At 38.3% G+C, this 25,861-nt stretch overlaps 2 protein-coding genes across 5 annotated transcripts in view; one reads left to right on the forward strand and one right to left on the reverse strand.

Annotated features, from left to right (window-relative positions):
• Positions 1-375: 375 nt before the first annotated feature.
• Positions 376-25,433, reverse strand: LOC129577399 (uncharacterized). 4 transcript variants are annotated; one of them, XM_055464355.1, is made up of 21 exons: positions 24,820-25,433; positions 20,855-21,058; positions 20,198-20,545; positions 19,932-20,026; positions 19,657-19,843; positions 19,406-19,538; positions 19,052-19,194; positions 18,540-18,839; positions 18,219-18,287; positions 17,793-17,957; positions 17,600-17,698; positions 16,711-17,112; positions 8,119-8,186; positions 7,498-8,014; positions 7,258-7,351; positions 7,073-7,157; positions 6,751-6,890; positions 3,802-4,038; positions 2,936-3,703; positions 2,680-2,778; positions 376-2,501 (listed from the first exon to the last, which is right to left on the reverse strand). In XM_055464355.1, the coding sequence occupies exons 2-21, from the start codon at positions 20,934-20,936 to the stop codon at positions 2,495-2,497; spliced, it is 4,038 nt and encodes a 1,345-aa protein (XP_055320330.1). In that variant the 5' UTR covers positions 20,937-21,058; positions 24,820-25,433; the 3' UTR covers positions 376-2,494. The 4 variants fall into 4 exon arrangements, with proteins under 4 accessions (XP_055320330.1, XP_055320328.1, XP_055320327.1 ...); XM_055464353.1 differs by having other exon boundaries at positions 382-2,472; XM_055464352.1 differs by having other exon boundaries at positions 382-2,472; positions 3,802-4,056.
• Positions 12,343-25,861, forward strand: part of LOC129577401 (ecdysone receptor) — a 58,461-nt gene continuing 44,942 nt past the window's right edge. The window contains exon 1 of the mRNA XM_055464365.1: positions 12,343-13,412. The gene's annotated coding sequence lies outside the window, so the exon portion shown is untranslated. The remainder of the gene's footprint in view (positions 13,413-25,861) is intronic.

Genomic DNA, 25,861 nt, shown 5'->3' on the forward strand with positions numbered 1-25,861 from the left:
GTTTTTATTTTGAAAAACAAAAAAATGCATAAACAATAACATAGATTAGAAAATAAATGAAGCGACCAAGACATATTCTCATTTCCATTGGCATGGTATAAACATATCGTGTTCTCAGAATAAGAAGAAGACGGAGGAAAAGAAGAAAAAGACACGAAAAGGTGTGTTTCAGATGAAATTTAATATTTAGTTATTAGAATTAATTGGAAGCACATACTATCCACATTAGATAATCTAACGAAAACATTAGATACGGTTGAAATCGTGCACACATGTTGATTCCTCATCATTTCTATCCGAAGAGACGACGAAGAAGAGAATAGAATAAGAGAAACAAATTCAGGGCCAATGACAAGATAAGAAAACTGTTTAATGTTTAGGTTTTTTTTTCTTTGCTGCAAATTCTATTTTAATCGGTTATGAAAAAACAAACATTAGCTGATTATATAAAATTTATGCATATAATATATATTTAAAATTACACATACATTGTAAAATGGAAGGCGCATCTCTCTGACAACGTAATCATTATGAAATATAGAAATACTGCTCTTTTTCTTTCAATTTTTCTGTTGGAACTTAAAATTTAATGGGGGAGAAAAAAACTATAGTTGCCGTAGAAGGTAGATTATTTGCCGATCGTCGGTGTCGATGTCGGTCCATTCACCTCTCTGCATCATCTATGTATCTCGTTTGTCTCAATCAATCGAAGATCATATACGTTTTTATCAAACTAAAAAGTGGTGCACAAATGCAAAAATCCTTGTTTGTTGCTGCTATTTTTTGTAGTTGTCTTTCGCATCAAAATCAGATGGTCTCAATGTTAAAACAAAAATCTAAATATCTTATTTAAATATATCATCTACTTTCCTCAGTATTAAATAAAGAATTAAGATTAAGGCATCGATTGTCTCATAGGTGATCGATTGGAACGGATTTTTCGGTTTCTTTTATTATTTTTTTCATTTTGATTTTGTTGGGTGCGGGTGCATAAGTATAGTAAAAATGAATTGTAATTCGAAATTTCATGTCTATCAACCTATCGAAAATCATTTGCCATGAAGTTCATTTGATCAATTTGGGTGCTCTTGGATGCATTGTGAAACGCATCCAAATGAAGCAAACGAAATAATGTCAGTTGTTAGCTCTATTTTTTTTTTTTGTTGGCGAATCAGCCAATTCATTTAATTTAATGTCTCAATTATTATTGTGTTGAACAACGTGTCGAATCGATCTAGTCTCAATTCATTCCAGTGACGAAAAACGGAACTTTTATTTAGAAAAAAATATTCAAAAGAAGGAAAGTGAAATCAAAGAGGCTTTGCGAAAATTCCATGTTTGGACGCAAATTCGAGTCTTTATATAGAGAACCTGAAAAGTAAGTGAGGCATTTCAATGACCAAATTATGTGATGTAATGTGAGAATGTGTTTTTAGCGTAAGATATTCTGTTGTTGACATGTTGACAGGAGGTTGATTTGGTTTTTTGGGAAAATTACAGTTTATTCCCTTTCGCCACTGAAATCATTTGGGGTGTGTGTGTGTGAGTGTACGTATTGGCGCTCTTCAGCTTTTACACCAACGCATTTTCCATCCTCCACTTGGGAGCGATGACAAAGTCCGCAAAATGCCTTCAAAATAGTTTCAAGTTTTGCTGCACTGAAAACAGATATTGTATAATTTTGACATTAATTCGAGGTCATCGAAAACGAATTTCAACTACATTTGGATACGTGCACAGTATGATATGTTCTTTTTAAATGTTGTATTTCGTGTTTGCACAGAAGAAAAAAAAATGATTCAAGTGCAGTGACAGAAAAGAAAACAACCGAATTCAGAGGGGGGGGAAAAACAAATCATTTAGTTTGCTATCAGCGCAATTCAGTCTATGGACTTTAGTCGCTGGGCTCCGGCATAAAATAATATTCGACATCACAGAATCTAAAACATCATGAGCTCGTCATTTATAATAAAAAGAATAAAAGAAAAAAAATTATGTGAAAATTCCATTTTTCTTTCCTCTCTTTCAAGATAGAAACTTTTGTTTTTCGGTTTATGTCATTCTTTGAAAACGAAATGGGAAAAAAATCGCATATAAATAATGTGAGTGTGTGTGTTGTTTGTGTCATGGGTGTGAATGTGTGTGATTTTAATGCCGAAGAAAAAATTTCTATGTTTCTCTAAACTAAATTATTGTTGGAAGATTTGTGAGTGGGTGCGTGCGTGTGTACTTGTGTGTTGTCTTCCTTGAATTTCTCTTTTCATTTAGCTACATTAAACTATATTCTAAAAACTAAACGGAAATTTTTCATCAATAATACTATTGCTTGAGATTTTTGTTTTGTTTTGTTAAGAATGCCAACTAAAATTAATTTTTGTTGTTGATGATGTTATTTGCTTTGTTTCTTCCGAATGTTGTTGCGTTTCGTGCGGCTATTTTTAGGGCTGATCAATCGAAATGCTGTTCATTGATCTGAAAACACAATGATCGTGCGTTAAACTCTGTAAAAAGTTAGTTAGAATTTCAATTAAAACGGGTTGAATTTGTTTCACACATCGCAACGAGATAGACGTTGTGCAAATGGAAATTCAGTTTTGCATCGGCTATGTATTGTTTGTGTGATTGTTTCGAAAGAAGTAGAAGAAATAAAAATCGCTGCTTTGGGTAGATGTGGCTTACCTGGAACGTTCAAACATCGATGGATCCGTATAGATTGGCTCACTCGGATCATCAAATTCCGTAACTGTATTTTCACTTTTCATTATGCGCGCTAAATTCCTAGATTTGAACATAAGAAACAAATTGGAGTCAAGTTTAAAGTCAAGTTCAGAAATTCGTCTTTTTAAAGAAAAAAGCGCAATTTTCTTAAAGAAAGAACAAAAAAAAACGCGAAAATCTAGGTCGAATTCGATAACAGCTGTGTTCCGGTACTCACCCAGTAGCGAAAGTTTTTTGAAGTGTTCCATTTATGAGTGATAAGCTTGGTCGAATGCCGCTCAAATGACCGCCGCTTGAACCAATTCCAAGTGAAGCTCCGTGCCGAGTTGATGCGTTAAACTGATGACTGGAAACGTTCATGTTCTGATGCAGCGCAGACGGTACAAATGAGTGGACCGGTGATGCGGTGTCAAATGATCGATTCTTTAGCATTGTTTTCCAATAGCGACGATATGCTAATCCAGCCGCCAATGTTATGCTGAACAACAGTAGCATTAGCAAAACGATAGCCACAACCAAACCATGGTATTCGGATGGTGAGATGCAAAGTGTTTCCGTTGGAGCGACCAATTTTCTTGGGACCGATTCATTTTCGATTTCTTCACGTGATTCAAATACTTCGATCATTTCGCGAACTTGTTCGGGGAAATCGATCGTTTCTTCGTCATCATCATCGTCGTCGCCGGTTGCATTTTTACGTTTTGCACCTTCGATCAGTGTTCCATTGATTCGTTTCGATTCGGACACATCATTATCATCGACAGTATCGTTGAGTGAACGCCTTCGACGTCCAAATGATGGCTCATTTCGACCCGATGCACTCTGGCAGTACGCTGGTTGACATCCTTCGCGACACGTTCGTACCGTTGCCTCAAACACTAGGAAATTCGATTCGGGTATTTTGAATGCATTGAAACGAGCTTCCAGCTGATCACCGCTACGCAATTTATCCAATTCCGGGAACACATACGGATCGACTGGGCAACTGGTTTGTGGAGAGAAAATTTGAATTTAGAAATGGAAATTGGAGATAAACAACAGCAATAAATCAATCGCAATTGCAATGCAATTTCGAGCACTCACCCATAACGATCAATTAATTGAATGCTTCGTCCAGAGTATGGATCTCTGGCCACGACGTTTGTTGCAAAAATGTCGGTCAATTGGTTATATCCGTCTTGTGATTCAATGCGAAGTGTGAGCGGATCGCCGACAGCAATTGTGGTGGTTGGTCGATTCTGATAGAGGATCATGAGCCGCACTTTTGAGCTTAGCGTATTTTCGGCTGGCAAATATTCGATGGGAATGGGGCTGCCCGATCTGTCAATATTGTTAAAACTTTTTGAAAAGGATGCGCATTCATTCATTATCCTTTAAAAATCTGCGAGAAACCTGTCTATCGGCAGTTTCGGCATCAATCATTTCGAGTTTGTGAACGCACGCACGAGCCGTTTTGTGGATGGATGTGTCTGACAAAAGCATCACAATGTGTATATGCGCACGCGGTTCAATGGTAAAAGGTCGAAATGATATTTTCAAAGGATAATTTTTGGTCATATTTATGCCAACAATGTTAGTAGCGTCTACAGAATTAGTTGAAATTGAAAGTGCCATTTAAATATTAGTTTTGTTATGAGTTTGGTTCGCTATGTTCCTACAGTCTAACAAGCGAGATATATTCGATTTGTTCCGTCTTTATGCGGGATTTTTTTTGCTTCTCTTAAATATAAAGATAAAGATGAAGTCATGCTCATAAAAGATCACGTTTTTGTTGCGTTTTTTTTTTCTTCTCTTGTTCTCTGTTTCTTGTTGTTGGTAAATGGTATTAATGACCCTTTTAGCTGAGGTAATGATTTGCTAACATATCACCGATTTGTTTTTATTTAATTTTTATTTTTGACTGAATGGAGGTGGTGTTGGTGGTGGTGGTGATGGTGGCAACAAATGAGTATTAAGATGTTGTCACTTGAATTCGAATGCAAATAAATACAAAAACCCAAACAGAACCGTCAACAATGCTTTGAATTTTGGTTACGGGCGAGAATGAGAAGAGTATTTTATTTTCTTTATTTTTTTTCTGCGTAAGTTGAAGGTTAAATGCGCCAATCGATGAACAATCACGTTAATGACAACAATAAAATGAAAATGGAAAATCATTTACCTTTGCACAGTAAAGTGCGCGATTGTTCAACGTAAGTGTGTGTGTGTGTGTGTGTGTGTGGAATTTGGATGCGAATTTCGAATCGGGGTCAGAAATAGCATTGACAAAGAGACAATTGCCGAATGTGCATTGTATGTTTCTTTCTTGCTTTCGGTTTGGTTTATTTGTTCGTTTTTTCTTTAATTTTCGAAAAAATGTGCGTGAAGTTTATCAGACAGAAAAATTTATGCGCGATAAAAGTAAACGCGTAAAGGGTTTTTTTTATGTTGAGATTCGATTTTGTTTTCATTTTCATTCGATTTGATGTGGACATAAGTTTTTTTCAAGTCGAAACGAGAGTAATAAATGTATGAACGATTGTATCTTTTCTTGGATTTGATGAAAATGCAAACGACCAAACAAAAATAAAATGGATACGTAGTATTGGCGTTGTTGAATTGCATTCGTTAAGGCTAGCAGACTGATTGCATTGGATTAACCGTAGCAAATTCATATAAAATATGCATTCGCCTCATGGGTCTTCGTTTGCTAAAAAAAAATGAAAAAAAGAAACGCAAAATAAGAGGAAAATCGAAACAGAAAGAACAAACATTCAGACACACACACAGAGAGAGAGAGAGAAAAATAGAGAGATAGAGAGAGAGAGAGAGAGAAAGACATTTTTTCCAGCGTGATAATTGACCATTTCTCTTTCGTCTTGCAAATAGCTTTCACATGAAACGCGGAATTATCTCAATGTCGACTATAAATTATTATCAGTAGCAAACGTTCGTTCGTGCCTTAAATTTAAAATTAAAAAAAAATACAGAAGAAAGAATTAATGTAGAAAAATGCCACGACTCCATTAACTTGATAGTCAAGTGAGCGCATTTTCAACGACGATTTGATCTAAAATTGAATCCAATTGTCGACTGCATTAAAAAAAAACCCGAACGAAGAGGGAGAGAGAAAGAGAGAAAACCAGAACAAAAATAAAATATTTGACTGTGAATTCAAATCGAACGGAAACGGCTGAATGATAACCACGAATTTTCTTTTGTATTCAAATTGTTGATTGCAAAAACGTGGTTGAAATGGGCAAGTTGCACAATTTTTGTATGTGTGTGTGTCTGTGTGCTGCTTGTTTTTATCAGCCTTCTCTTCGCCCAGACAATAAACAAAAGATTGTTATCTATATTCTACGGTTTGTATAAACTACATACACTAAATTTACGGAGAAATGCGGAAAGTAGAAGCGTGTTCAAAGATATTAAAGCACACATCAGAGCATCAACAACAACAACAGCAACAACAAAATAAATAAACATTGATATCTACGAATTACGCGAAAGGCAAAAGAACACCGAGATAAGAGGAGAAATAATGCTATAAACTAGGTCAGTTACAATTCCATGAATGACAAAATTAAACTGTCGACGGCAGCAGCGTCGCCGTCGTTATTTGCCCGCCGCCGTCGCCGATGACAACGAACAAAACACAACAGTCTACTGCCGCCTTAACTACACACAATACGCTACATATATACTTGCATACTGAATACAAAAATATTAACTATGACAAAAGCATAAGAAAATAAAAGCAAGACTCTAATAAGATCACTCTATACTCTATTCAACTTTCAACTTCAATAATGATCATTATCAATTCCAACGCGAATTATTTGCTCGTAAGTACATATTTCACACTCTCTGCTCAACACAAACTAGTTCATTCAATGGCGACCATCAATTTGCTTTATTTATTTTTTTGTTCGCGCTCGCGCTCGTTCGCTTGAAGCGGAACGCTGCGCGTACCGAGATCAATTGTCGGTTAAATGCAACAGTAGAGTAGAACAAAAACGTTTCTTTTGACCATGCACATGAAATTCTTACCCAGCCCCAATGTATCCAGATGTAACGACTGCCTCGCCCGGACCACGGAATATGCAAGTCAAATTAAAACGCTTATCACGACCAGTTTGCACGTTATCAGAGAATTGCACAACCACAATGTTCGTCATCGTGTCACCGTACTAGAAAACAGCAGAAGAAAAATATACATGTGCGTCATAAACATTGAAAGCATCTTTTCTTTACACACTCTCTTTGTGCATATACATACGCTACACGTATTAAATATACAACAAACGAGAGAGAGAGAGAGAGCAAGAGCGAGAGACAGTGATGTGATGTGATCTACTTTAAATTGCCTTACCCTTTGTGTGCCACATTCGGGATAACCTTGAGTGCCGCTGATACGAAGAACATTTACAGTGCCGCCACTTCCACGGAAGAAACACCTAGAAATACATAATTGGTTGCATAATCATGAATTGAGCTCGACATGGTTTTTTTTTCTCTTTCTCTCTCTCCCTCTATAGTCTTGGTCTATTGTCTTACCGATCATAGAAACCGTATGTATAAATGCGACCATAAAATCCTTCCGGTGTTCTCAGCGTAAATTCCATACCGTCTTCATTGCACGTTTGTGAAACTGAAAATGAGAAAAAAACAAGAAGCAAAACGGCAACCAATCAACAATTGTAAACAATTGCAACATTGAATGTCATCATTCACATTGTGTAGAACACAACGGCGACGTTGACGACGGCGTCATTCATTTTTGCAATGCGCACTCACCATCTAAGCATTCAGTGTCTGAGCCACTTCGAGCATTGCTGCGTTCGTAATAGTCAAAGCTGCTCGTATCGAACATGGTTGGATTTTGTAAATCTAATTCCCTTGTATCTCGGTCACTTAGTTCACAATTGGTTACTTCGCGTTCACGTTCACGGCCAGCATTGTTGTTTGCCGCTGCAGCCGGATCACTTTCATACAATACGGTTGTTTCGCGATAGTTAAAGCTACGGCATATAAAATCTTTAGCCTCGATGCATTCGCGTTGGCAATGCAATAACGATGCTGCTGGTACAATGCGTCGGATGTATTGTCGTCGAATGCGTTGCCTTGATCCAATCTGTTTGAATGTGTCATTTTCTTCGCAGCGTGATGTAACTGGCCGTGGTGGTCCATAGCCGCCGAAACCATCACCGAATTGGCTATTTATCGAATTATCATAGCCCATACCAAAACCAGGACGATGTGGAATCTCATACGGTGGGAATGCGGCACCGGGACGAGCACGTTCATAGTAATACTATTCCAATTGGGTGATGCAAATTTAAAAAAAAAAAGGCAATGTAAATTCGACCACATGAAATGTCAATGGTACAGACAACAGAAAAATCAATTCAATCTTACAGGATCCCGTCCGCTGAACCGGTTGTAACCTCGATCATACATCGGCGGCGGTCCATATCGATCATAGCCTAAATTTAAATGAAGAAAATACATGCGTTCATACATTTCATTTTAATAATCGATTCGCAAAAAACAAGTCATATGAAACATTGTTGTGCTCTGCATATGCATGTTTGTGCCCATTTTTCCCCATTTAAAAAAAACCCATTGTGCCACGGATCATTCGGCGCCGAATTTTACACAAACACACATCATACGCGTGTGTACTGTCGAATGCAAATCACGAAATATATACAAAAACAATGAGTGTGCCGCACAGTCAATATGGGGCAAAAGTTTATGCACTACACAGACTTCATAATGGTATTGAGAAATCATTTCGTCTGCCATAAATGCTGTCGTCGCATTGCTCATAGTTTTATCGTTGTTTCATTTTGTTGTGTATATGTATGTTGTGCTGTTTTTTTTCCTACTCGCCTTTTCTCTATTTTCGGGTCTGTTATTGCCACATACAATATATAGTGTTTGTGTGTGTATGTGCCCTGAGCCGATAAAAGATCTCGTTTGAATCGAACAACAGATTGTGAGTGTGAACGAGAGAGTATGAGTATGCGATATTAATTCAGTTGTCTTGTATTTATGTCAATGACTTTCGAACGAAATTGTATCAACATAACTTGTAAGTCAAGAGCATTTACGATTCGGTTTACTGTGCAAACGAATGAAATGAGCAAAGTGAGCAACGAAAAAAATAGCGTAGCAGCAGCAGCAGCAGCAGCAGCAACAACAACAACAACAACCACCATCACCACTACCACATAGTAAACGGCATCGACGGCAGACACAAAAAGCAATACTAATCATGACAAGGTTGTAAACCATACTAAATACACGGAGTGCGGCAAATATATTGCATTAAAAGCGTTCGTGCTCGAAAACTTTATCGTCAAACGCAACCATAAAACCGTTGTGGAGCGTTCAATTGGCAAGTGCGTGAGCGCAAAATGCGCGCAACTCGCGCTCATTAACTCTTTCTCGCTCTGTGCTCCGAGTCGCCAAATGTGCGATGACTTAAACGTGCACATGCAATCGCAATCGATACTAATTGCATAAATTATCCATTGAGAAATTAATTTAAATTGAAGTTAAAATGTAAATAGAAGCACACTAGGCAAATACATGTATGCGAGTGAGCGCGCGCGCGCGCGCTCCAATGCGAATGAACGAAAAGATGGACGGGTGCGCGCGCGCGCGTTCGCATTTATGCGCTCAAGTTCGATGTGAGTGACATCGTCTCTCTTCCTCTTTCGTTGTTTCGTCGACACATTCACGTGAGTTGAATCACTGAATATGTTAATGCCGTCAGTCAAGACCATGGTAAAGCAGCAGCAGCAGAACCATCATACAAACACACATAACATTTGACGAATTCGTCTATCGATGAAGATAGAACGAGTGTTTGCATAAATTTTGGAGTGTGACTAAAAATAGCAAATCACAGAGATCAAGATTTATTGCTGGGCCACGTGGTTCCAACGCCAAAACTTGCAAACAACATGCTCGCCTGTTTTCACTCGCCCGCCCGCCCGCTCGCTCACTCGTTTCATTTAGATTGTGGAAACAATCACAAACACGGATACATGCTCAAAAGGCCAACGTGTATACATGAGCAATTAACAACTATCAGGTTGAAAACCTGGAATACGTAAGAGCAAAAAAAGAAACACAACACAATAATCTCAATCAAACAGAAGACACAAAAAAACGAATGGGAAACATATAGAAGTGAATAAAAAAATCCACCTCAAATTCACCTGCTGTTAATTAACATCAGCGCTGACGAATCTTTCCGCCATAGTAACCAATGGATGAGCGAATATACAAAAATGATCAACGTTCGTCATATGCGCGCAGAACACACACATACACACACACACACACAACAACGACAATAAGTGTATATAAATAAAAGCGAAGAAGGTAGAAGAAGGTAACAGAGAAGAAACGAATAACAACACAAAGATGGAGAAGCAGAAGAGAACGAAAAAAAACAATTCATGTTTTTTTTATTGAACGAAAGGCATCAGCAGACAAAAGAAATCGAAATGTGTGTGTTGTAAGTCATTTTTTTCTTTTTTTTCGAAAAAAAAAATATAATAATATAAAATATGAGCGCAAAATGTATAAAAGAAAAACACACAATAATAATAGAAACAGAAACCAACCAACCCAAAAGAAAAAAAGAAGAAGACGAAGAATAGAAGAATCGGGGGGGAAAGACGGCGAAAAAATGATGATAATAATAAAAGAAACAACGAGAACGTATGGAATAACCGTCATTACGCGAAAATTTCACACATTTCGATGGATTGCTGATTTAACAACATGTCTTTGTCATCGTACCATTGTGTCAGATGAGAGATGGAAAAATAAGATCGCGCGCTGTCGCGATTGAGACGAGCCACGCGAACAACTCTATTCCAACCTCGTACTCTCTCTCTCTCTATCTCTCTGTATCTCAGCGTGACGAAAAGCACACACAGCATTTTCAGCAGATGATGATGATTGCTAATTGCTTTGTGTGTTGGGTTTTCCACAGACATTTCCAGAGTGCAAAGCGATCAAAAACGGCGAACAATAAGAAGAAAACAGCAACAACAACTGAGACACACTAACAAGTTCGACAAGTGATATTACACGCATTCACTGTGTACCGAACCCAAAGAATAGAGTTTATTCAATAAGAGCAGCGCATTCCATACTAAACACTTTCATTCTCGAATGTTCAACGCGAAAAAAGCAGCAGCAGCAGCAACAGCAACAACAACAATGGCGAACATTGCAAGCTCTCTTTCGCTCATGGATAGAGAGCGTTGTAGGCTAGCGAACCGGCTAACGCAAATAACGAAAGCGATCAGATCTATGTAGTTATGCTTTATGAAGCGTAGTCGCCTGATGGCGCATAACACTTTTTATATTTATTCATTGTCTTTAGATTGTACTTGTACTTGTACTTGTACTCTCTCTCTCTCTCTCTCTCTCTCTCTTTCCCTCTCTCTCTCTCACTCTCCATGCCAAAGACGATTTTTCTTCATTTCTCGTTCGTTTGCCCGTTCCAGTCGGTATGTTATATCCATGTACTTGTATGTTTTGTCTCTGTTGTCGCTGCACTTGACGAAAGAGCCACGCGAGGTTTCTCTCTATTTGGATTAACTCGACTTTATTTTTGTTTGTCGGTTCTCGCGTGCGCGCTCGCGTCATTTTCTTCATCGTCGTCATTGGCAAATGTGCGCAATGCTGCTATACTATGCCAGTGTTATAAGAAATAAATGAATAATCGACACACAAAAATGAGAAAAGACTGTGAAATGGTTTGAGCTCAGCGAAGATGACGACAGAGGTGGCAGCGGGCGCGGCAGCAGCAGCAGCAATGTCGACAACGACGATGTCGACAACAATCTGGAGATGGGGAGGTGGAAAAAACCTCATCTTTTCGAATGTCCGCAAACATGGTGTTCGCATAATGAACACGATACCCAGAACGCGCGCGTGGATGACGGAATATGAATAGTGTATATTTTTGTTCAGCTTTTTTTTTTTGAATGTCAATGACATTTCAGCAAATATATGTAATCATTTAAATCGACAAGTAGAAAACAACCCGAAAAAATGTCGTCGAGCGACCGTAGACCCCGTGTGTTAATCGCCATACACACACACACTCTATATCCTCGATATCGCACAAGGGAGAGAAATGCAGAACTCGAATAAAACAAAAAGCTCACTCTATCTATCTATCTATCTATCTTTGGCCAACTATAAAGAAGGCGAAGGAACCGCTCCACTGTGATTGATATTTTGTTCGTACGTAAGTTCGCCCGTTCGGGCTTGATGTTGTTGTTTTTGTTGTCAGCGACGTGATTATCCATTTCATCGGATTCAAATCGAAAGAGTCACAACCAAAATGAGCGAAACGAACGAATCAACGACGGCATAGGAAGGAATGTACAAGAAAGCCGCGTTGAAAGAAACAAAGAAGAAGAAGAAGGAGAAAAAAACTACTAAGCCCAGCAACAACAATTATAAAGAAAGAAAGGAAGAAAAGAAGAAGAAGAAGTAGAAAGAAAAGAGAAGAAAAAACTATCCGAGACCATCCGACAACGGCGCGCTCGATAGAGTGAGAGCCAAGAGCACACACAAGCCGTTCGGTTTGAGAGTGTTGTCAGTCGATATAGGTTGCTCGGTGCACACACAATGAGACACTGTTTAGTTCTCGTATTGAGTTCAGTGTGTTGAGTATCTCTTTCATTCTCGGTTCGTTATTATTATTATATGTATCGTAAAATGCGCATTGAGACGCAGACGGATTCACGAAACAACGCCAATATATCATGATATAATTTTCCCCCGTGCATATGACCAGAGAGGCGATGGTTTAAGTGTACATATCGTGCATCTCTACTCTTCTATTACGACCGAAAATTTGGTTTTTCTTCTCATCTGATTTTTGGTTCGAGTTTTTTTTTTCTCGATTTTTCCGTTGCGACAGATTTGAAACCGTTCATTTTGAAAGCGCTTGAGCGAAACACGCAGGACAAAACGGAAAAACGGCTGTTACTATTTTCAAAACGAAAGGCAAACAGCAACAACAGTCCCCGATGGATTCTTATAAGATCAGTGTTGCGGCCGTGTTATAAAGTGTTCATTTCCGTTAAAGTGTTGAGTTATTTGCAGTAGAAAAAGAAACAGAAAAATCATTGCTCGTGTTGAAAATTTTCAAAATAACAGGAAAAAAAAACACGATATTTACTTTGTGTCGGCTTTTGCCTCCGGCTTTTCCATGCTTAACGCATACAAACTCACAGGCACTCATTGAAGGTGTTTTGCAAAATAAATGTGAACGAAAAAAAAAAACGAAACACTTTGGTGCAATTAATCAAAAGTCGAAATCGGATTTTGTTTGCGGTCGTCGAAATTTCGTACAAACAATACACACACACACATATACACAGGATTTTATTTTTGCTCCGCTGTCGGGAAGAAAAAGAGGAAGAAACAAGAACAAAACAGAGAAAAAGAATCGACGGAAAGCCACTGATTAGATCATTATTATTTCGTTGTTGTTGTTGTTTCGAAACGAAAGAGTGCAGTTCATTTTCGTTCATGTAGATTGGGATTTGTTTAAATGCAGCGCGCAACACAAACGATACTTATTGGATTACAATTTAAAGGCAAAAATCAGCAGCAGCAGCAGCAGCAGTGATGGTGTGTGCATGATTCTCTTATGAATAATGGTGAGTATTGGATTTCACACATTGTAGCATGTACACCACATATATCGTGTACATAGAGGTTTTGACGATAGTTTAGTTATAGAACTAGAAAAAGCTGAATGAAGGCGAAGAATCGAAGTTGATTTAAAAATAAATATGCAATGCGGCCCGAAACGAAAAACAAAAACTAGGAACATTTTGAATTCTTTTGGTGTTAACGTACGGTCGTTTTTTTTTCTCATCATCGTCGTCGTCGTCATCGTCGTTTTTTTACTCTATCTCTTTATTATGCTATGCTATTGGCATTGCAGTGTGTCTGATGGGTATCGTGTGTAGCAGCAATGCGCTTGCATAAAAATTCTCCATCTGATTGTGTGTATTTGTGCAGTTCTCAGTCATTGTCGCTCACATTCGCTTTCTCCCTATCCCTCTCTCTCGCACACACACACACAACGTACTCCTTTCATGTTACATATATTATTTTGTTGTGATTATTACTGTTGCTATTGCTTATTTTTGCTTCGCGCGTCTGGTTTATTGGCGTAGAGCAGGATTTCTACTTTAAATGTCTGTTTTGTGCATCATAACATCGATATATGTATTCACATAGAATTTGGTGTATGCTTCACATTTTACACATATATTTCGATATGTATTTATGTTTATACACTTGAAATGTAAAGCAACAAAAACTAAAAAAAAAAGGAAGAAAGAAGTGTATGTTCGTTTGAAACATCCACCAAAGTCGTGCATGCGACTCGGTCTTTCGTTCGTTCCTGCATTGTGTATGTCTCATAAGTCTCAATATAAATGCATATAAATCTATATGTATAAATGTATGAAAATACGTTTTTTTGTATCGGGCCAAGAACGAAGACACATCGTGTGCGCGCTCCGCTGTTCATGTTTTCGTATTATATGTCGATAGGTTATTATTATATTATGTATGAGCTAGAGTTCGTTGTGTTTCAGTTTCGCTGTTTCAGATTTCTTCGATTCACATTTTTCCCTTTCAGTGAGCGGCGGCTATAAAAAGTGCGACTGCCACACTACGCCGTGAGACAGAGTGAGAGAGCGAAAGCACAAAGCACTTTTCTGTGAGCCGTAGCACTGTTGGCTGGTTGTGGCTGGCTTGCTTGCCCGCTCGCGCTCGCGCTCACTTGCTCGTACAGCACACATTCTTGCGGCTCGTTTCAGCTCGTTTTCTCGATCACACAGTATAGTATTTACAAATCGAGTATATGCGGCGTATATAAAGCGGCGTATATAAAGCGGCCAACGAGTCTCATTCTATGTACACGGTGTACTATGAACGAGCAATGAACATATATAAAACCATATCTTTAGTTTTTATTTTTATTTTTTCTTCGCTAACTCACTCTCTCTCTCTCACTCTCTCTCTCTTCTGTCCACTTCCATTCACGTTTATATTTGGCTATGGCTGTCGCTGTGTATCTCGACCGAATAAGAAATTGTGAGTATACACAATTTTAAATTTCTTTGTACATACACACAGACATGAGCGCGAGCGCGAGCGCGCAAGCGAGAGAGTGAATGAAGCGACGGAGTCATTTGATATGACCTTGAGAATACCTGAACACCACAGAATGAATTTTATTACTTTCGGTGGTGGTGGTGCCTTTGTATTTTCGTTGTTGTTATTGTTATTGTTACCGCCGCCGCCACCGCTGTTGCTGCCGTCGTCGTTGTCGTTGTCGTCGTCGACGGCGATGCTGATGTTTCACATTCGCCGTATGTATGTTGTTTCTCGTGTTTCTTTTTCTTTCTCTCTCTCTCTCTCTCTCTCTCTCTCTCTCTCTCTCTCTTTCTCCCTCCCTGCTCTCTGCTAATCTTTCCCGACTTTGTGTTTTTGTTCGGCGATCGTTGATTTGGTGCATTTGACAGTCGAACAAGACTACGTCGCCCTTTTCAAGCTGAAAGAGTGAGTGAGTTGGCGAATCCGTAGTTATTTTGTTGGTTTTGTGTGTATCGTTTCTTCTTCTTCTTCTTATTCTACTTCTCGTTATTCTTTTTTTATTATTGCTCACATCTTTTGTTTGGTTCATTTAATTTTGGAGTGTTTTGTCTGTCGCTGTGAATCTGCCAGTGTTGTTTTTTTTCTTCTTTTAATATTTCGCTCATCCCATTTCAACTTCTCCTCACTTCCCTCACTCAATTTTTGCATGCCTTTTTTTTCTCTCGTCTCTGTTTCACTTCATACTATTTAAGTTGAGTCGATCATTTGCGTGTGTATTTTTATGTGCGCTTGTAAATATTATTTGACGTTCTCGACTCAATTTTCACTCTGTTCTATTTATATAAATACGTGGATTTTTTTTTAAATTCGTTCTGTTCGCCCGTATCTCAATGCCTATTTTATGGGATGGATGGATTGTTTGATGTATGTAAATGTGGCGTGTTATAATATTAATAATTTCATATTTTTTGTTGGTGTAATGAAACTGACTGTGAGTGTGTTTTGTTTATTTCTAGCAATTTTTTTTTCTGTTTCTTCGGTTCCTTCATCTCGCAGTTCATATGAGAGTTTAATGTAACTTGTTTGGATGCAAAAGCGAGGGAGAGGGAGAGAAAGGGAGATGTTGAGTGAATGAATGTATCGTTCAAATAAGAATGAAATGTATTCTGTTTGAGCGAGAGAGAGGGAGAGAGAGAGAGAAAGACCAAAAGAGAGACCATTAAACTGAAGTCCATTTTTAGAGCCTAGCTGTTTTGCTGTAATGGAACACTAACATTCTTGGGATTTCGCGAAATAAACACGCAAAACGTAATTCTAGTTGCGCTAAGTGTGTTTTCCTTTCCTCGCACTTTTTGAGCTCCTTGCTTCCTCTCGTTCGCTCTCTCGACACACAGAGACTGCACAACAATAATAATTTAACACGGAACGAGAGAAGGAGAAAAAAAAACACCAACCCACTTATGTCAATAGACAGACTTTTTGTTTGCGGAAAATAAATGTTGCCCATTGTATTCGAATGTGAAGTTTTTTAGTTATTTTTTCGGCCCCAAACACACACACACACACACACATTACACACAATGAAATCATTTTGTAGATCCTTTAATAAAAATCAAAAGCAAAATATGAATCATGAAAATAAACAACCTGTGTGCGCTTGTGTTTGTTGGTTAAACGGTGTGAATATGGAAATTCCAACTAAGCAAAACCAAACAATAGCAAAGCAATAACAAAAAAGATGTTATGAATATGTGACAAAAATAAAAGCCATTAAACTGGAAAAACAAAAGGGAAAATGCAAACACAACAAGACGAACGGTAAGGAGAAAATGTTAAGGTTACCTGAGCCTCCTCCGCCTCCACCTCCGCCTCCGTATCGATTGCCGTACTTGAGTATGAAGATTGGACTGCGGTCGTTACCAACTGGGAAGCGGTTATCAGATGTTGGATACCGTGTACCAGTTATGGTCGTTCCATAATATCGGCCATCGGATTCTGGGTAACGATCGGGCCTTTGATCTGGATACCGATTTTCCGGATAATAACGGCCTCCCATATCACCACCACCACCACCAATGCTATTATCCATGGGATATCGAGCGGGTGGATAACGCGGTGGAATCCGACGCGTTGGCGGGAACATACCACCATATCGATCATCCGGCCGGTATCTATTACCACCACCGCCACCAATGCTATTATATCGATCGTCTGGTCGATAGCGATCTTCGTATGGATATCGATCTTTGATGTTTTATTTTCAGTATTTTTTGTTTTGTTTCAGTTTGTTTGTTTCATTGGTCGATTTATAGCGTGAAAATTACATATTAATTGGTTTTAGTAAATGCTTGTATTGTTTTCGTTTTTTTATTTTATCAAGCGAGCAGAACATTTCTCTGCATCAAATCACGATTTCAATGCTCGTTGTAATCAATTTTGGTCGATCGCAGCCATTTTATATTTAGAAATGAGCAGAGAAATGTGCTTCTCATTAGTTATTATGATTTGTTACAATGGTTTTAATTCAACTTGACTATTGAAGCACGTTTTATGTGTGCTCTTCAAACACATGTTTTGATTGAGAGTCGAGATAAAATGTGCTACTCTGTTAAATGTGTTCACATTGTGACTTTGAACTCGAAATTCAGAGCGCTTCACTTGTAAATATATATATATATATATTGTATGTGTATAGTCTAATCAATGAAAATGCTTATTGCACAAAACTCACCATATGGTGGTCGATAGCCACCTCCTCCTCCGTATCCATCTCCGCCACCGCCACTGCCGCCACCACCGCCGAAGCCCATATAGTCAGGATATCGTTCGTCTGTTGTTTTAATGGGAAAAATGCGTTTAGTATTTTAGACAAAGTAAAAAACCTTGACTTTTGCAAAACTGCAACATGAGCACAATATACGAACCATATCCACTGCTGCCACCATCTGGTCGTAAACCGTTCATTGGATAACGGTCGGGGCCCATCGGATATCGATTCGGTCCACCATAGCGGTCGTCGTCTGGGTATCGGCTTGGGATACGATTACGATCTCTATCTCGGTCCCGATCGCGGTCTCTATCGCGGTCACCTTTAAATCATTTTAAAAAGAACAAAACAAACACACAGCCATAAATTCTATATGCAATTTCAATCGACGGATTAATTTCTTGGTTGAATCGATATCGTTCTTATTTCCCGCGCTCTCCTTTCATTTAATGAATGGAATTGCGGAATTGCTGTTGAATCCAAAAGCATTATAATTACGATAAGTGTTTTGTTCGTCGATTTGTTCGCGTTGTCATGCAAAAACGAATCACTCTCTGAATGCAATAACAATTAGTAAAATTACCATAATAAGGCGGTTGCCAATCGGGTCTGTTCATGTTTGGTCGATCACGATCGTCTCCGTCTCCACCTACTGCAATGTCGAATGGGATAAAAAATGTCGATGCGATGACATACGAGAGAATAAGAGTGATTGGTGAGTGTGAATTGTGTGTATTGGCGATTAATTCACATCGGTTGAACAGAGAGCGCGTACAAGGTAGGGAAAAAAAGAGAGAAAAGAAAACAATATTGTTTCAGTAAACACCAAAAAGCAACTACACCAAATCACGGTAAATGTGTTTGTCTTTGTTTTGTTCTGTTTCTACTTCATTGTGATACATACGCATTAGATTTTCATAGTAATCATAGTCAGCATCATAAATAATGCGCATTCCATCTTTTTGATTGTAACGGCTTAATCGGCACGTTCTAAATCGATCCGAGTACACGGCCGATCGACATTGGAAACTGGTTTGACGCAAGCATTCGTCTAAACATTCGCTCAGCGAACGTCCAGTTATTTCCGAATGAAATTCACCACCCAAACGTGAATTGCGATATCGTTGAAATGCTGTATCAGGCCGTCTGCCACCAGAAAATAAATGCGAAGTACCTGAGTTGTCTGGATACTCTTGACCGCGTTCTAATTTCATTCATTCGGTGTGCGGAACATTTTAAATGAATAGATACACAACAAGAGACGAAGAAATACAAAACGAGAAGGGAAAAAAAGCAAAATTTTCGTCGATTTAGAATGATTTATCAGAATTATAAAAATACATGTACAGCGACACAAAGTGTTCGCATGCGAATGCCATTTGGGCCACTTAACAAAAATTGAACTATATGACTTACGGTTATCCAAACAAACGAGATCGTAAAAATGATGTGTCGGACTTGAGCTCACACTTATGTCATCCTTTTGCGATATCGAATCTTCCTCCGACAGTATACATTGCTTTGTTTGATCGTCGAACTCAACCGAACGACAGAAATACCTAAATAAATAAAAACACAATTTTAAATGCTGTTGCATGTGCGCATTCGTTCAGTGAGTGAGTCGAGGCAGCCAGGCAGTTATTCAATACAAAATATGAATCGTCGTTATCGCAATGTCATTTCCAATGGTTTCATTGCACTATTGTATCGGCATGATGTGCCTCATTTTATTGATTTTCTTCTTCTTCTTCTTCATTTAAATTTACTTACTTCTCGGCCCGGACGCACATCGTTTGACATTCCTCAAGGGTCATGTTATTGAATATATCCACTTCGAATGGGCCACCAAGCCGTTTATTCTCCTCTTTTACGAACACAGCCAAACCATCGCATCGTCTTTCCGCTGAAATGGACGACAATCAATCACATTAAAAATCATTGATCTTCATCATCAAATTCTCCGAAAGTCCATCAATTTTGATTTAACAAGCGATATAAAACTTTCCATTGAACGACATTACCATTCAAACAAGTATTTTCCAAATAATCTGAGTTTGGGTCATCTTCCATGAGTTCTGGATGCGTTCGCCGCGTGAAGCGACTGAGTGAACAGCTACGAAGATTCGAATCAAAATTCGCCGAACGACACACAAACGAAAATTCATTCAAACATTTATCTTCGCAATCCGATCGATTGGCGGCCGTTATCTAAAAAAAGAATTGCACCAAAGGGAATTCCGTTAGAGAATTGGAAATCAAAACAATACTGAAAATGGTGCAAATTCATTTGACATACTTCCTTAATATCTGATACGGGCAGTTTAAGCTTTTTCCGTGGATGTCTTTCGAATACATATCGGCGACTAGGACACTCACGTTCGGGCCGACCCGCTACATTTCGATGAATACCAATTTTACCAGTTATAATTTACAACACAGGGCCGAAAGACGTAGAAGTGTGAGAAAAGAGAAAAAATGTAAAAAAAAAAAATCACAGCAATTTGGCAAAATGGAGAAAGAGTTCAAAAGCCAATAAAATTAGCACCATAACACATCACTTACATGCCAAGCAAATTTCCGTGAAATGGACACTGTTTGGTACGAGCATCAATATGCCAATACCCTCAGGAGCGGGCTGTTCCCGTGTTAGATAGCATGTTGATTCTTCATATTCGGCGCTGCCGCTATACGATGCAATTCGGCTGCCCGGTTGAAAGTCAAAACTTGTGCAGGCTCGCACCAAATTATTGGAAGCGGTACGATCGCGTAAGCATAAATCTTGACATTTTTCCAGCACTCGAAATGGTGGCGCTGTATCACGAACCACATCATCATCGAAGCCTTGTAACTGCTGATTTGGCAAACGTTCATATAGCACTCTACCTTGTCCATTATTACATGTTGTTTGACCTAAATACCAATTGACACAAAATAAATGCAGTTCATAAATTGGGGAGGGAAAAAAAAGATAGCGAGAGAGGAAGCTTGTGTGCTTAATGCTGCATGCACATCATCATGTACAAACCGACACATACACAAACACACACGTATGTATCGAGGGTTCACAAAAGCAACATAGAAGGACATTCTCGATAGATGTGTTGTGTGTGTGTGTTTATGTGCACGGAGGATGACTTAAATGCGACCGGATGCATGCCATTGCAAATACAAACAATTTGTGTGCAAACTTATTTTCAAGCTAAAGAATTGAACACTCACCGAACACAGATGCGATCCTTATTAGAATAACTAAGAACAAAACTTCCGATATGCTCGGCAAGAGTTTCTGTCTTTTACGCATTTTTTTGTTCTGTTTATGTTGCTAGATTTTTGTTTTCGTTATATTTTGAATATTGAGTGTGTGACTAAAAATGTTTCGATATAGTAGTTCATATGCACATGGTTTTGTTGGCGAGGAAGCACCTACAATCAGTTGTGTTTTTTTTTTATTTCGTTGGTTGGTTGTTTTGTGTTTTTCGACACACAAGCAACAGACACGTGCAAATGGAAGGAAACGAAAATGAAACGAAAAAAGAAGAAAAAAAAAAAGAGCAAAATAAACGAACATCAAAATCAGTGAAATGCAATGTTGTGGAAAGGCTGAATAAACAAAAACAAAACGAAGATGAACGGGAACCTAGAAAAAATCTAGGTTAAGCTATAAAACAATGTTATGTTATGTTATTATTACGATTTTTTGAGGCATTTTAAGGCAGCGAGAGTAGCGGATATTTTTTCGTTACCCATGAAAATTATTGCATAATTTTCTAAATTCTTGATCCAAAATCATTTTAACGAAAAATATCAATTGTAAAATTTTGTCAGTTTTTTTTTTACTGTTTATTTCTCTACTGCGCTGCCAATGCTGTTGTTGTGGTTGTATCATTCAAAAATAAGCTGTATGAGGCCATCAGAAAATACCATTTGCATGCATTGACGAAAATGGATTCGATCGAAAATTGGAAAACACACACACAAAAATGCCAGAGAGCACCACCTCTTAACCACTCTTAAAAGGTGCTATTTTAAATTTTGTCATGCATATCGGCCGATTGAGTGCTGCGAAGAACGGATTAATCACACGACAGACAAAAAAATGCAAACAAGAAAAAAAACCAACCAATTCAATCAAAAAGTGTGATGGAGCGGGAGAGAGAGAACGATATACACAGATGGAGATAGAAATAAAAGGAAATTTCAAAATTGTGAAATTTCAAACATCATCATCATTAAAATGGAAAAAAATGGGGTCACTGCGAAACAATTATCATGAGTCGTCATCGTCATTTCACTGATGAATCAATTTCACCATAGAGGACAATAACAACGAACGGTATCTATTTAATAAAAATGTGGCGTATTTTTGGATTCAATATTTAGCGGACACTTGTTCCCAATTCCGAAAAGAATGAAAAGTGTGCATGTGGTGCGGTGCGTACCTTTTCAACTGTGAATGGTTGACACGTGCCAAATTTGGTCGAGAAGAATGGAGTACAGGGTGCGGACGCGTGAGAAATGAATTAATTGGATGACTTTCAATTGAGTGGTTTTTAAAGGGAAAACCCAAAATGAAAAGAAATTCCTTTTTTTAGCATCATTTGATGATGCATTTGCGATACTCGCACTTAACTGTGCCTGTGCGTGTCTCTCTCAATTGTTCAAACAGATTCGCTTCGTATAATGAGGCAATAAACAATTTCGTTCTTTTTTTCTACTGCATCTGCTGTTTGATCGGAATATGAATTCTGATTTACGATATTGTTCTATTTCGAATCAAATAATTATTGAAAGAGATAGAATCCGATGAACAGAACGAAAATGAAGAAGTGAAATGAAAAGAGCGAATCGAATGCGAGTGAAAAATGCAGAAGAGCAAAAAATCCACATATACACATGCATAGAAAAAATCTAAACTCACGCTCGCTAAAGCTGAGAGATAAAATAGCGAAACAAATATCTAAAAAGTTCAGAATGCGTGACAAAATCAGCAAATCCAATCGGCGGAAGTGAGTTCCGGTCTTTTGTCGTCGTCGCAATGAGTTATTTATCCACCTGAAAATATACTCGCTGCTGCTGCGGCTGCTACGATTGCGACTGAGATTCGGGGAATATGTGTGATCGCGCAATAATTCGCTCGCAACGCTAGAACACGTTCACATGAGCTCAAACACACCAAATCGCTCTCACTCTTACGCTCACTGGCTGCTTCAGCGGACAGTACGCGAGAACAAATGTGTGCGTAAGTCTTCATTCGCATTTCGCTTTTGATTTCATCGTCACCATTGTGTTTGGCGCGTTCTATTCACATATCGCTTGTTGCTTCTTTTTTTTTAAAACGGCAATAAATTGTATACAAATAAAGAGGCATTAAAAAGGCGGCGGCAGCAGCAACAGCAGCAACGAATGAACGCAATGTAAACAGAACGAGGGAACTCAAACGCGCATGAAAAAGATGAATTACACACCATGAGAATTTACGTAGGCGTCTGTCGCTTTAGAATGTGCTTAATAAATTTTCGTATTTTAATAAACCTGCACCGAAATATATGCTCTACAATAAAAAATGGTGTGTGCGTTTGCAGGCGACTAATTAAAACAGCAAAATTCACATTGGCGTGCGCGCGCGCTCGTATTTGGCATTTGATTCCTGGACATAACGATGTGACCATTTGAAATGAGGGAAAAAATGTAACGGTGCGATTGTATGCAATCGCTGTTTGCGATCGTTAAATTCATGTTACTGTTGTTGCCGTCGTCGTCGTTGTTTTTTTTTTTGCGGTGGTGATTTCCATGGTTGATAAATTTTGTTGCTCATTCTCGGCTCTCTCGTGTTCATTCACTTTATCCCTCGAAGGTGTCAAACCACAAGGGGCGGAGCACTCAACGGTGCGATTGATTTTGAATAATTTTTCGCCGAATGCCGTCGCTTTTGTGCCAAAACGAATTTATTCACTTTTGTTTCGCTTTTTTTTCTGCGTTCATTTCATGTTGGCGCTTGGAGCGTTTGCAGGACTCGGACACACGAACAAATTTTTTTCATTAGTCATTCCTTAGAGTCATTGACCAGTTTTGTAGTTCGCAAAATTTACTATACATATTGCCATTTATTTATGTGCTTTTGTTCGCTCCATCTCTCACTGACTGGTGCGTTGGGCGCTCATTGCGTTAAATATGTATGACAAGATGATAGGGCCTCGAGTTGATACCCAAATGCGATAATATTTTATTTCACCACTCGAAATAGGACGCTCCAGAAGAATGAGTGCGCACGATGACCAGTGACGCGGGCGACACATCAACATCTCAATTCGTTTTAGGTACATTGGCCCGAAACGAATCCGCACAGAGTTCAATTGCCGTCATCGCAAGCCAGACCATTTCCATAATGTATGGTTGGAATTTTGTTTTGTTCGTGCCAACACATTTTTTGCCGTGGTAAAAAGTCCTATTCCCTCTGACGACATTATGATCGATATATCATTCAATTACTTTGACATGTTTCGTCAACAACCCCATTTCAGCATTATTCTCCATATGATTATTAGTGCGTTCACAATATTTTTTTTTTGTCATCGCTGTTGTCGACTCCTGAGCCAATTAACTAGTTCTTTGTAAGGATAAAACTATTTTCGATCTGAAAATTCGATTTACATAGAAGGTTTCGACATTCTAATTATAGGGTTGGCGGTTCCCCTTGTTTGGTGGCATTTTGATTGAGTGTATTTCAAACGCGTGTAGTTATTACATGTGTGCAGCATACAGTGTGCGCTGCATCAATACTGATTTGAATATATGTTGAAATAATTTCATGTTTTCTATATTCGGATTGAGTCAATCTGATTGACACATTTTTTTTTGTCGTTCAGTCGATATGGAATCAGTAGTAAGTAGCAATCAATATTCAAAGTTGTCTCAACAACTTTTCATTTATAAACATTTATTGAATACATGCTCATTCACCGAAAATTAATAGTTAGTTTGAGAAGTTGATGGAACGACACATCAAAAACCAGTTTCACCCTTTTTTAAATAATTTTTCTTCTTTGAAACGTTTAAAGGGGTATTTTTAGCATTTTCAATATGCTTTAACCATTGGCAATGCTAAAAGTGTATTTTTTCTGTGGCTTCACACAATTTGCAGAAATGAAACGAAAATTTTGAACAAAATTTGTGTATTTTCTTACCTAACTTGTTAAGTGTAGTATAGTCCTTAAATATCCGTAATCCTTTGTCAAGAAAAGCAGCAGGCACCTGTTGGACGGCTCGGCCAAGGATCCAAAAAAAAAGGTGCACAATTTTCTTTTTATTTCTCTCACACAGTTCACTTGCACTGATTTTTGTTGCACTTGATGATGACGAGAGAAAAAATGTATCAATTTATTCACTTTCCGTCGATTTGATTTTATTCTGGGCAGTTGTTGGAAAAAATTGTTCTCAATCGTATTGAATTTGAACAAAAATCGCATCCGTTAAAAGTAGAAAAAAAACGGTCTGATATTGTCATGTGTCTGGTGCGAGGAAGAATTTTCAATATCGACTGCTCGCGACCAAATCTCCGCAATAACTGATTATTTTTTAAAAATCTGTTAAAAAATATAGTTTTTTTTTTCTTTTGTGTATGCTGTTGCGCTGCTACTGTTGTGTATCGTTAGTCGCATTTATTTTGTCGGTCGGTCAGTTTGGAATAGAGATAGAGACAATGCAAAAGAGAGGCGAACGATCACAATATTACACATACGATTCGTTATTTTTTTTCTCTCTACATTTATTGTATGTAATCTATTGTTATGCCGATGTTGATGATGAAGCAAAATGCGATGACGATACAGAGATATCGGTACATGACAATACACATATAGGCATAAAAATGGTTATTTTTTGTCAGAAAGCAAAAAACACACATAAAATGGAAAAAAACAAAACACACACACACACACAAACAAACCCACTCTTGCTAAGCAGGTACAATCACAGTAACTGTTTCCGAATGCAAAAAAGAGAAACAACAACAATAACAAAAGGGCAAATGTAATAAACGTGAAAATACAAAAAAAAGAGAATAATAATTAAGCCTAGTGTAACGCGCGCACCTCATGGCTTGTTCTAGCCATAGAACAGTTTCACCGTGAACTATTCCGTATCTCACACTCTCTTTCTGTCCCGCGCGCGTCCACGCTCTTTCGCACACTCACAGCAATGTTGCAAAAGAACTTTCGATTGAAATCA

The sequence above is a fragment of the Sitodiplosis mosellana genome, unplaced genomic scaffold (assembly GCF_009176505.1).
Source record: "Sitodiplosis mosellana isolate CC-2019 unplaced genomic scaffold, AAFC_SMos_1.0 Smas_scaffold_6197, whole genome shotgun sequence".
Lineage (NCBI taxonomy): Eukaryota > Metazoa > Arthropoda > Insecta > Diptera > Cecidomyiidae > Sitodiplosis > Sitodiplosis mosellana.